This window comes from Elephas maximus, chromosome X (assembly GCF_024166365.1).
Source record: "Elephas maximus indicus isolate mEleMax1 chromosome X, mEleMax1 primary haplotype, whole genome shotgun sequence".
NCBI lineage: Eukaryota > Metazoa > Chordata > Mammalia > Proboscidea > Elephantidae > Elephas > Elephas maximus.
Window position 1 is genome coordinate 98,968,238 of NC_064846.1, and position 12,977 is coordinate 98,981,214.

Here is a 12,977-nt window from a genome sequence, read left to right on the forward strand (position 1 = left end):
CCACACTGTTTTGCTTAATGCCATTTTTTATGCTTTATTTGTCAGCTAAATCCATAAATGGCTGAAACAGCCCCTTCTACAAATAAATAATATGTATGATTACTGTTTTCATTCATTTGGTGTGTTGTTAAAAATGGTAGAGCTGAAAGGAATCCTAGACATAATCTAATATAGTCTCCTCATTTTATAGATGAGAAAACTGAAGCCAAGAGAGCTTAAGGTTCAAGGTTACACATAATAAATGGTAGAGTAGCTCTTCTGGCTCCAAATGGGATTGCACTAAGCTGCCTTTTATAGAGGATATTCAGAGCAGTTCGCACTATGAGATTATCACGGACCCCTTTTAGGAAAAATGACTGCTGTTTAACTCCATTCCTCTAACGTGTAGATAAATGCAAGAGCTATTCAAGTTAGAGAAGTATCTATTAGACATGGCATTTTATTGTTATATAATAAGTTTGTACACCGATTCAGCATTTCCAGAGAAGGTAAATGGCTCCCCTCATTCAATATTAACTCTGTTACCAAATATTTTACCATTTATTGCTCTGTATTTTGAGCTGGTTATATATGTTTAGCTAGAACACCTAACGTTACTAAAAAGATTAAAAAACAAAATAAGACTTTTTTTAACACTAGTAAAAATATGCTAAAATTGACTTACAGACAAATAGCTTGTCATTTCCTTTTAACCAGTTATTGATATTCTTTCACTTTTTAGGCAGTTGCTCAAGGGGATTTTCAAAGAGCATCTACGTTTGTATTGCGCTGTAAAGATATGCTGATGAGGCTACCAAAAATGGTGAGTGAACCTCTGCATTTATTTTATAAGAATCTGAAAACATGCTATATCAAATTTTAGGAAGAATCACCACTATTTCATGCAATCCTTTGGAGATTCTATTTGTGATCTGTTCCACTTATTTAGCCGATCTTCAAAATATTTTGTTTCCTTTATTCTTTACCAGAAAGGGCATTTGGAAAATAAATAAATAAATAAGGGTTACTTCTTAAAATTTCTGGGCTTTTTCTTTAATTCTGAAACCATTTGATAATTTTTCTCCATATTCCATGCTACGTGATGAAAGAAAGAAAAAAAAAATGAGAGTTTATTTCCCTGCTGACAAAATTGACAGCAGGTAATCAGGGCACTGCCATAGTATCTTCCTATATTGGGATTTAAATGTGGAGGTGTCTATCTCACTTTTCAATTCTGTTAAAATTTGATTTATGTATCTTGCAGCCCTGTCATTGGGTGCGTAAATATTTAATATGGTTATGTCTTCCTGACCAATTGTTCCTTTTATCATTATATAGTGTCCTTCTTTATCCTTTGTGGCGGATTTAAGTCTAAAGTCTATTTTGTCAGAAATTAATATTGCTACTCCTCTTCTTTTTTGCTTATTATTTGCTTGATATATTTTTTTCCATTCTTTGAGTTTTAGTTTGTTTGTGTCTCTAAGTCTAAGGTGTGTCTCTTGTAGGCAGCATATCGATGGATCGTGTTTCTTTATCCAGTCCGAGACTGTCTCTTTATTGGTGCATTTAGTCCATTTTCATTCAGCGTAATTATAGATAAATAAGTTTTTAGTGCTGTCATTTTGATGCCTTTACATGTGTGTTGTTGGCCATTTCATTTTTCCACATGCTTTTTTGTGCTGAGACGTTTTTCTTAGCAGCTTGTGAGATCCTCATTTTTATAATGGTTAACTTTATGTTAGTTGAGTCGTTAAGTTTTTCTTGGCTTTTTTCTTGAGTTATGGAATTGATATTCCTTTTTGTGGTTACCTTATTATTTACCCCTATTTTTCTAAGTAAAAACCTAACTTATATCGTTCTATATCGCCTTGTATCACTCTCCATCTGGCAGTTCAATGCCTCCTATATTTAGTCCCTCTTTTTGATTATTGTGATTGTTTATTGATTTCCATGATTTCCTGTTATGTGTATTATTTTGTTTATTTATTTATTTTTTAGAATTAATCTTAATTTGTTTGTTTTTGTGCTTTCCCTATTTGACTTGCGTTGATATCAGGACGTTCTGTTTTGTGACCTTGTATTGTGCTGGTACCTGATATTATTGGTCATCAGGCCGAACAATCTCCTTTAGCATTTCTTGCAGTCTTGGTTTAGTTTTTGCAAATTCTCTAAACTTGTGTTTATCTGTAAATATCTTAATTTCTCCTTCATATTTCAGAGAGAGTTTTGCTGGATATATGATCCTTGGTTGGCGGTTTTTCTCCTTCAGTGCTCTGTATACGTCGTCCCATTCCCTTCTTGCCTGCATGGTTTCTGCTGAGTAGTCTGAACTTATTCTTATTGATTCTCCCTTGAAGGAAACCTTTCTTTTCTCCCTGGCTGCTTTTAAAATTTTCTGTTTGTCTTTGTTTTTGGCAAGTTTGGTGATAATATGTCTTGGTGTTTTTCTTTTTGGATCAATCTTAAATGGGGTTCGATGAGCATCTTGGGTAGATATCCTTTCGTCTTTCATGATGTCAGGGAAGTTTTGTGTCAGGAGTTCTTCAACTATTTTCTCTGTGTTTTCTGTCCCCCCTCCCTGTTCTGGGACTCCAATCACTTGCAAGTTATCCGTCTTGATAGAGTCCCACGTGATTCTTAGGGTTTCTTCATTTTTTTTAATTCTTTTATCTGATTTTTTTTCAGCTATGTTGGTGTTGATTCCCTGGTCCTCCAGAAGTCCCAGTCTACATTCTAATTGCTCGAGTCTGCTCCTCTGACTTCCTAGTGCGTTGTCTAATTCTGTAATTTTATTGTTAATCTTTTGGATTTCTACATGCTGTCTCTCTATGGATTCTTGCAACTTATTAATTTTTCCACTATGTTCTTGAATAATCTTTTTGAGTTCTTCAACTGTTTTATCAGTGTGTTCCTTGGCTTTTTCTGCAGTTATCCTAATTTCATTTGTGATATCTTTAAGCATTCTGTAAATTAGTTTTTTATATTCTGTATCTGATAATTCCAGGATTGTATCTTCATTTGAGAAAGATTTTGATTCTTTTGTTTGGGGGGTTGTAGAAGCTGTCATGGTCTGTTTCTTTATGTGGTTTGATATGGACTGCTGTCTCCGAGCCATCACTGGGAAACTAGATTTTCCAGGTAATCAGCTATAAAAAACTGCAGTCAGATCCCTATCTGAATTCTCCCTCTTGCTCAGGGTATTCGGATGTTAATGGAGCCACCTGGGGAGGGTGGGGGAGGGATCAGAGAGCTAGGAGTGTAGCACCACAGAATATAGAGCTGATCCCCGCGTTCACGCTCCGCGGCCGTCGGCCAAAATCCCGGCGGGACGGCTCCCCGGCTGGAACGCTACTCTCCCCGCTCCGAGACCAGTCATTTCCTCCCAGGGACTTCTCCCTCCAGTGCGCCGCACCGCTCGCGCGAACTGGGTGGGCGTCACCCGCACGACTGGGTGGGCCCGCCCCCTGGGTCAATTCAGGGGAATATAACTGATCCCCGCGCTCACACCCCGCCCACTCTCACCAAAATCCCAGCGGGACAGCTCCCCGGCTGGGACGCTGCTCTCCCCGCTCCAAGACCAGTCACTTCCTCCCAGGGACTTCTCCCTCTGGTGCTCCGCGCCGCATGCGCGAACTGGGTGGGCGTCCCCCGCACGAACGTGTGGGCCCCGCCCCGGGGTCGCTTTAGGGAAATATAGCTGATCCCCCTGCTCGCGCCACGCCTGCTTCCCGCCAAACTCCCGGCGGGATGGCTCCCCGGCTGGGACGCTGCTCTCCCTGCTCCAAGATCAGTCACTGCCTCCCGGGTGCTTCTTCCACCAGCTGCGCCGCTACGCCTCCCGCGCCAACCAGCTAGACTCCCTCCCGGGATGGGTTCGGGGGGCTAGGGCTGGGCCCCTTGTCTGTGCTGTCTGCCCCCCTGGGCTCTGCCCCAGATTGGGCTCCGAAGGTCACCTGCCTGGTACGCTGGCTCCTAGTTCTGAAAACGGTCGCTGTCTGCCCGTATTTGTTCGTTTTCTGTCTCTAAGTCTGTGTTTGTTGTTCAGAGTTTGTAGATTGTTATCTATGTGATCGATTCCCTTGTTTTTCCGAGTCTTTGTTGCAAGAGGGATCCGTGGTAGCATCCACCTAGTCTGCCATCTTGGCCCCGCCCTATATTGGGATTTAGAGGTGAGAGAGATTCAATAGGATAAAACCTGCTTCCTGGCTTGGATCTCATCAAAATTCGTAATTTTTTTTCCCACTTCATTGCTCTTTTCCGTTCTTTCTCCTCTGTTTGAGTGCCTATGCCTACCTATTAGCCTTCCCTATCAAAGAGGGAATTTATAACAGGTATTTTTTTTTATATATATATTTTTTACATTTGGATGTTAGGGAGGGTATTCCCAGGGCTCCATAAATTGTACCTACTTGTGAGATTGATCTTACTTTTTCCTCAAATTCTGTGTTATAATGTAGAAATTAATCCAGAAAACATTTATATATGCCTGCCTGCTATGTGCCAGGTACATACTACGCTACTTAAAATTTTTTTGACTATTTCAAATTTACAGAAAAGTTGCAAGAATAGTAGAAAAAGCTCCTGTATACACTTTGCCCAGAGACCCCAATCAAGTTTCTCAGTTACGTCCTTCATAGAAAATGAATTCAATCTAGGATTGCACCCAGTCTCTTGCTTTTTCCAAAGTGGGACACTTCCTCAGTCTTTCTTTCACTTTTATGACCTTTGTAATTTGGAAGACTACAGGCAAGTCATTTTGTAGAAAGTCCCTTAATTTGGGTTTGTCCAGAGTTTCCTCATGATAAGACCAGGCTATGAATATGAGGCCAGAATATCACGGAAGTGATTCTGTGTTCTCCTCATGGTTTCCTGGTGGGTGGCATACAGATTCTATTTGTCCTATTACTGGTGGTGTTAACTTTGATCTCTTAAGATGGTGTCTGCCAGGTTTTCTAATGTAAAATTGTCTTTTTCCCTTTATTATTAATATTTTGTGGGGAGATACTTTGAGTCTATTTAAAATCTAGTAGTTTCTCCTCCCACTTTCACCCACTAGTTTTAGCATCCATTGATATTTCTTGCTTAAATTATTACCATGATGATTGCTGAGTGGCTGTTTTTCTAATTCCAACCTTTCTACATTTATTAGTTGATTATTGTTGGTGGTTACTGTCAAGTTGATTCTAACTCACGGCAACACCATGTGTGCAGAGTAGACCTGCTTCATAGTATTTTCAAGGCTGTTACCTTTTGGAAGCAGATCATGAGGCCTGTCTTCCAGGGCACTTCTGCGTGAGTTTGACCCACCAACCTTTTGGCTAGTAATTGAGCGTTTAACTGTTTGCACCACCTAGGGACTCTTTCCCCATTAAACTATTCATTTCTATCAATGTGGAGTCATGGGCTCCTATTTAATTCAACAGGTTATAATCTGTTACTATCTTTTTTTATATTATTATTATTTTTTATGAACCATTTGGAAGAAGGTTGCATACATGCATCATGGCTTCTACTGGTTAATACTTCAGTATGTATTTCTTAAGAATAGGACACTTTCCTTTATAAACACGGTTGTTGTTACTGTCGAGTTGACTGCAACTCATAGTGACCTCATGTATAACAGAATAAAACTTTGCCCAGTCCTGCGCCATCATCACAATCGTTGCTGAGTTTCAGATCATTGTTGTAGCGACCATGACAATCCATCTCATGGCGGACTTCCCTCATTTTCACTGACACTCCGTTTTACCAAACACGATGTCCTTTTTTTATTGATCGATCTTTCCTGATGACATGTCCAAAGTAAGTGAGACAAATTCTCTTCATACCTGCTTCTAAGGAGCATTCTGGCTGTACTTCCTCCAAGACTGATTAGTTTGTTCTTCTGTCAATCCACGGTATATTCAATATTCTTCACTGGCACTACAATTTTAATGCATCAGTTCCTCTTCAGTCTTTGTTTTTCATTGCCAAATTTTCACATGCATATGAGGCAGTTGATTATGGCTTGGGTCAGGGGCACCTTAGTCATCAAAGTGACATCTTTGCTTTTTAAGACTTTGAAGAGGCCTTTTGCAGCAGATTTTCCCAGAGCAATACGTTGTTTGATTTCTTGACTGCTGCTTCCATGGGTGTTGATTGTTGATTCAAGTAGAATGAAATCCTTAACAATTTCAATTTCTTTTCCATGTATCATGATGTTGTTTGTTGGCCAGCAGTACAATTATAAAATTCAAGAAATTTAATATTGATAAATATTTTAATATAATCTACAGTTCATATTCTAATTTTGTCAATTGTCCCAATAGCTACTTTATAGCATTTGTTTTCCACCTCTAGTCCATCATCCAGCTTAGGATCACGCTATGCATTTAGTTGTCGCATTTCTTTAGTCTCCTTTTGAGTCCTTTAATCTGTTTTTATCTTTCATGACTTTTTTTATAGTTTATTTATTTTTGTTGTTGAAAATGTATGCAACGAAACGTACACCAATTCAACAATTTCTACATGTACAGTTCAGTGACATTGATTACATTCTTTGAGTTGTGCAACCATTCTCACCCTCCTTTTCCAAATTATTCCTCCACCATTAACATCAACTCACTGCTCCTTAAGCTTTTTCTCTAACCTTTTGAGTTGCTGTTGTCAATTAGATCTCATATAGATAGTTCTTGAGCACAACGCTCAAGGCAGCCATTCTTTACAATTAAGCTAAACTGTTTGGTTTGGAAACCCTGGTGGCATAGTGGTTAAGTGCTACAGCTGCTAACCAAGAGGTTGGCAGTTGAAATCCTCCAGGCACTCCTTGGAAACTCTATGGGGCAGTTCTACTCCATCCTATAGGGTCGCTATGAGTCGGAATCGACTCGACGGCAGTGGGTTTGATTTTGGTTTATTGTTTGGTTTAAAGAAGACTTCAGGGGATATTTTTGGTTTAACATTTAAAGATTATCTTACGGCAATAGTTTCAGGGGTTAGTCCAGCCTCTATGGCTCCAGAAAATCTGAATTCCTTTTATGACTTTTTCCAAACAGCTTTTTTGAGATGTAATTGACATATAATAAATTACATACCTTTAAAGTGTACAGTTTAATGAGTTTTGGCATATGTGTACACCTGTGAAACCATCATCACAATCAGGATAATGATCATTTCCATATTCCCAAATGTTGCCTTGTGTCCCTCTGACTCCTCCCCAACTCTCTTCTACTTTCTGTAACTATAGATTTGTGTGCATTTTCTAGAATTTTATATAAATGGAATAAGTATACACTTTCTTGGTCTGGCTTCTTTTACTTAATGTAATGATTTTGAGGTTTATGTATATTTTTTGCATGTCAATAAAAAAATTTTTTTAATAGTTATTCTTTTTTATTGCTGAGTAAAATTCCAATATATGGATGTACCATAATTTGTTTATCCATTCACTTGTTGATGGACATTCAAATTGTTTCCAATTTTTAATTTTTTTATCTATTATAAATAAAAAAAACCCATTGCTGTTGAATTGATTCCAACTCATAGCGATCCTATAGGACAGAATAGAACTGCCCCATAGGGTTTCCAAGGCTGTAATCTTTATGGAAGCCAACTGCCACAGCTTTCTCCCGTGGAGTGGCTGGTGGGCTTGAACTGCCAACCTTTTGGTTAGTAGCCGAGTGCTTAACCACTGCACCACCAGGGCTCAAGAGGTTGGCATAAGACCAGTCTTTTGTTCTGTTGTACATAGGGTCACTACGAGTTGGAAACGATGGCACCTAACAACAACAACATTACAGATAAAATTACTTTGATCATTCATATACAAATATCTGTGTGGCCATATATATATATATATTTTCTTTTGAGTATATGCCTAGGATTGGAGTGGCTGGGATATATGCTAGGTGTACAGGTTTCCCCTGCTATCCAAAAGTAGAGCCTTTCTATGAAACCTTTTGCAAGCCAAAATGACGTAAAGTGAAGAAGCAATTACCATTAACTTCTATGGGAAAAATTTTTGAGCTTTCTCAGACCCAAAAAATAACCTACCAAATCATATGAAAAAACACATAAAACCTAAAATAACACTAACACATAGTAAAACTTGAGATGCTGAATGTAGCTCCCAGGGGAGGAGCTTGGCAACACCCACTTTTGCTGCTCAGGGTGCACACTGCCTCTTTAATGCCAAGCTGCAAAACAAATGCTGAGTGCTATTTTTGCTTTTCACTTTTTTTGGTAAAAGCGAAAATCCTCTTCAGATTTCTTTCAGTTAGTGAAAACAGGTACTAATGTAGGTCTTTCATAAAAGCGAAGTGGCGTAAAGCAAACTTTCAGAAAGCAGGGGCTACCTGCATGTTTAACTTTAAGAAACTGCCATGCTGTTTCCCAAAGAGGTTTAATTGTTTTGCACTCCCACCTGCAGCGTATGAGAGTTCCAGTTGCTCCATATCTTCACCAACATTTGGTATGGTCAGTCCTTTTAATTTTAGCCATTCCAATTGGGAGGTAGTGCCATGTTGTTGTTGCTGTATAGTTATTGCTTTGTTTTTCTGTGTCTGCCTTCATGATTTTTTCTTTGTCTTTTAGTTTTCAGCAGTTTGATTTTGATGTGTCTGGTCATGATTTCTTTGGGTTTACTCTGTTTGGGATTTGCTGATGTTCTTGAATCTATAGGTCTATATGTTTTTCCAAGTTTGGGAGGTTTTTAGCCATTATTTCTTCAAATATTTTCAACCCCACACACTTCCTCTTTTTCTGGAACTCCAGTGATATGAATTTCAAGCCTTTTGTTATGATCTCACAGGTTCCTGACACTCTTTTCTTTTTCAATCTTTTCTGTTCTTTTTTTCAGACTGGGTAATTTATATTGATCTGTCTTCAAGTTCACTGACTCTTTCCTCTGTTATCACCATTCTGCTATTGAGTTCATCCAGTGGTCTTTTAAATTTCAGTTATTGTATTTTTCAGTTCTGACATTTCTTTTTGGTTTTTCTTTGTATCTTCTTTTTCTGGGGTTGGCAAACATTTTCTGAGAAGGACTAAATGGTAAATATTTTAGGCTTCGGGGTCACATATGGTCTCTGTCACATATTCTTTGCTTTTTAAAAAAATTTTACCCAGGTTTTTATTATCTTTTTGTTATTCTGTATGCCATCATTTCATAATTAAATCAAGTTGTGCATAATGTTTGTTCCTAGACCTACGAAGTCACTTTGCAGATTGCAAAGAGTGTTTTTGTCCCCTCTACTGCTTCAGCATTTCTAGTGAGTTTACATTTCAAGTCTCCCACATTTTTCCCTCTTTGGTAGGTGAGGAGCCTCTGGTTGTAGATACAAGAGAGACCCCAAGGTGACACTCTGGTGGGGGGTGGGGCTGCTAAGGGCCATCCACTCAGGACTCCTTTCGAGCTACTGAGGCACCTGAGTATATCAGGGACTCTCTGGCTTCTGTTGCTCCCAACTCAATCCCTCTTTGTTTAGGGCCAGGATTAGGGGTACTTGCCACTCCCGTGGAATAGGAAGGAAAGGTCACATCAGTAATTAACTATGAGGTAGACCAAATCCTACTGACTCGAAGACACCCTCTTCTACATCTCTATATCTCTGAAATCAAGGCACCACAATATCTGACAGTGTATCCTGGCCCAATTGGCAGTACCTTCTTCCCTTCTTTGTGGTCTACACAGTAATGGCGTTTCTTATAATGTATAGCATCTTCGATTCAACGAAATACAGTAGTAACAAATGCATTCAAAAAATTATTTTTCCCTGAGAAACACCCAGACACACACTGAAGCTAGCACAGACAGTATAGACCAAGCATGGGCCTTCTTCAGTCTCTTTTCCTGCCTCTGTAGAATTTCGTTTGCAAATAATGGAGACTTGAAAACATGTATGAGAACAAGAACTCTAAAGCTGCTGACAGGTCTCCATCCCTGCCTCTGATCTGCTCTGTGACTTCCAGGTTCCCCATCTGTCTAACTGGGAGTCTAAATACACTAATGAGTAGTACAAGTACTACCGGTGTACATACTGTATAAACCACTAAGAAAGAGAAAAAAATTGCCAATTAAGCCCAGACACACCATCCGACTCCATTGTACCTTGATTTCAGAGATGCCAAAGTGCAAAAAAAAAATGTGTCATAGAGTCAATAAAATGAAGTCCACCCCATAGTTAACCATAGAACTTTAGTCTCAATCTGTGGGGAAATGTTACCAGAGCGTGCCTTTAAAAATGTATGGTGATTTCCCATAAGAGGATCTTGGGCCTGTCTCCTAACTTTCTCCAGATCAGATCACAGGAACAGTGTGACCTGGGAGGCAGGTCTAGCTGTGTGATCTCAGGAGTTATGAAGTCTTCTGAGCTTAGATTGCCTCATCAATAAAATGGAACCAAAATATATCCTCCCCAAATGTCTCGTTTTTTTTTTTAATGATTTTGTTTATTTCTTTTCTTTTCTTTTTTTACAACCCTTTAAGAATGTAAAAACCATTCTTAGCCCACAGGCCATACCTGGTCTATAGGCTGTAGTTTGCTGATCTCTGTTCTGTTTCTTTGGTGAAACTTTCTAATTTTTTATTTGTGTCAAGAATGTTTGTGTTTGCTTGTTCAAACAATTTTATAATAGCTTCTTTAAAGCCCTTGTCAAATAATTCCAACATTTGTGTTACCTTGTCGTAGGCTTCTGTCGATTGTCTTTTCTCATGCAAGTTGAAATTATTATCTTCATATACCAAGTAATTTGGGATTGTATTCTTGACATTTCGAATATCATGTTATGAAACTCTGGATATTGCTTAAATCCTGTGGAGAATGTTGATGTTTTAGTTTTAGCAGGAAATCAGCCAGGTTAGATCCAGTCTGCAATTTTCAGCTCGAATTCTGTGGGTTGTGGCTCCAGGCCTTTACAGTGCTATTCATATTTGTTCTATACATGCAATACTCGTTGGTCAATCTGGTACCTGGACAGAGATCTGTCCCTTAGCTCAGTGCTCAGAGTTTTTGGTATGCTACGGGGGGAATTAAAATTATGGATAACATCGCAAAGAATGAGAATACCAGAACACTTAATTGTGCTCATGAGGAACCTGTACAGAGATCAAGAGGCAGTCGTTCAAACAGAACAAGGGGATACTGCATGTTTCAAAGTGTGGAAATGTGTGCATCAGGCTCATATCCTTTCACCATACCTATTCAACGTGTATGCTGGGCAAATAATCCGAGAAGCTGGACTATATGAAGAACGGGGCATCAGGATTGGAGGAAGAGTCATTAACAACCTGTGTTATGCAAATGACACAACCTTGCTTGCTGGAAGTGCAGAGGACTTGAAACACTTACTGAAGATCATAGACTACAGTCTTCATTATGGATTGCACATCAACATGAAGAAAACAAAAATCGAACGTTTAGAGGTGGAGCCAAGATGGCGGAACAGACAGATGCTTCTGGCGAGCCCTCTTTACAACAAAAACCAAAAAAACCAAGTGAAACAAGTACATTTATGACAAGCTAGGATCCCTGAACATCAAAGGCAAGCTTAGAAAACGAACTGAGGGGCATGGGGAGGAAGAAACCGTTCAGAAGCAGAGAGGAGTTACCAGACCTGAATCATGGGGAGCCCTCAGGCACCATTCCAGGAGTGGTGGCAGCGGGCTGGTACTAGCGTTCAGCTGCAGTTTCCTCAGGGAGAAGCAGCCAGCCACACAGCCTACTCACACCTCCAGAACCAGAGAAGAATTTGCATAAATTTCCACACCCCCCCAGCAGACTTCAGCGGCTGAATTCTCTGGGCCTGAGATAGGCCCTTTTGAGCACCTAGAGCCATCCCCCAGGCCTTGGAGAAGAAAAAAAATTGCAATTGGGGGAAAAGATAATTTGCCAGCTCCACTAACCAGTGGAGCTCAGGATAGAAGAGGCTTCTGTCCAGGCATAAACAGTCCATGGACTTTGAGTACCTTTCCCCTCTGCAAGGACCTGTGTGGGCCTATTTCAGGAGAATAGGCCCTTGTTGGCAGATTCTAACCATTTCAGCTGTGCGGTGGAGAGGTGCGTGTTTGACATTGCTTTGCCTATTAAACAAGGTCCTCACCTACCCACATCAGGGACTTAAGGACTGGTAGCTTCACTCAGGTCACCCAGCCACCCATGGCAGGGGTCCAAGGATAACTGGTACCTCCCAGTCCTTACAACCAAAAACGTTGGGTGCCCGTGGTCCATCTAAACCCACCCACCTGCACGCTGTAGGGAACAGGGATGTGTTTTCCTCAGAGACACTCAGGGGTCAGTTCTCAGCTCCCTGCCTTGTTCAGAGCGTGACCCCCTGCAGCACTCAGATACCAGTATATATGCCAATCACCCCTGCCCCTCTAAGACTGTAGGATAGAGCCTGTACCACACACTTGATATCAGCTACCTGGACACCTGAGCTGAATTCATACAAGAAAAGTGAATGGACTCCTAGACTGATATACCTGATAACACCTCTAGCCATCTGGGGACAGGATGTCAGAGCTCCAAAGATGAAAATAAGCTAGCTCACTCAAGTAACCCATTTGGGCATATCAAAACAAATACAAAGCAAGAAGCTACGACACAGTAAGCAAACATAAAATAAACGTACGATAACTTATAGATGGCTCGGAGACAACAGTTAATATCAAGTCATAAAGAAACAGACCATGATCACCTCAACAAGCTCTCAAAACAAAGAATCAAGGGATCTTCTAGATGAAAGTGCATTCCTGGAATTACCAGAGGCAGAATACAAAAGATTGATATACAGAACCCTTCAAGACATCAAGAAGAAAATGAGGCAATATGCAGAACAAGCCAAGGAACACACAGATAAAGCAATTGAAGAAATTAAAAAGATTATTCAGGAACATAATGGAAAATTAAATAAGCTGGAAAAATCCATAGAGAGACAGCAATCAGAAATTCAGAAAATTAACAGTAAAATTACAGAAGGAGACAACTCAGTAGAAGGTCAGAGGATCAGAATTAAGCAAG

The 12,977-nt window shown here is 39.8% G+C and overlaps 1 protein-coding gene across 1 annotated transcript in view; it reads left to right on the forward strand.

Moving 5' to 3' along the window:
* Positions 1-12,977, forward strand: part of TEX11 (testis expressed 11) — a 515,004-nt gene that overhangs the window by 58,927 nt on the left and 443,100 nt on the right. Inside the window, 1 exon segment of the mRNA XM_049871470.1 lies at positions 722-802. Within this exon segment, the coding sequence (XP_049727427.1) occupies positions 722-802 (81 nt within the window).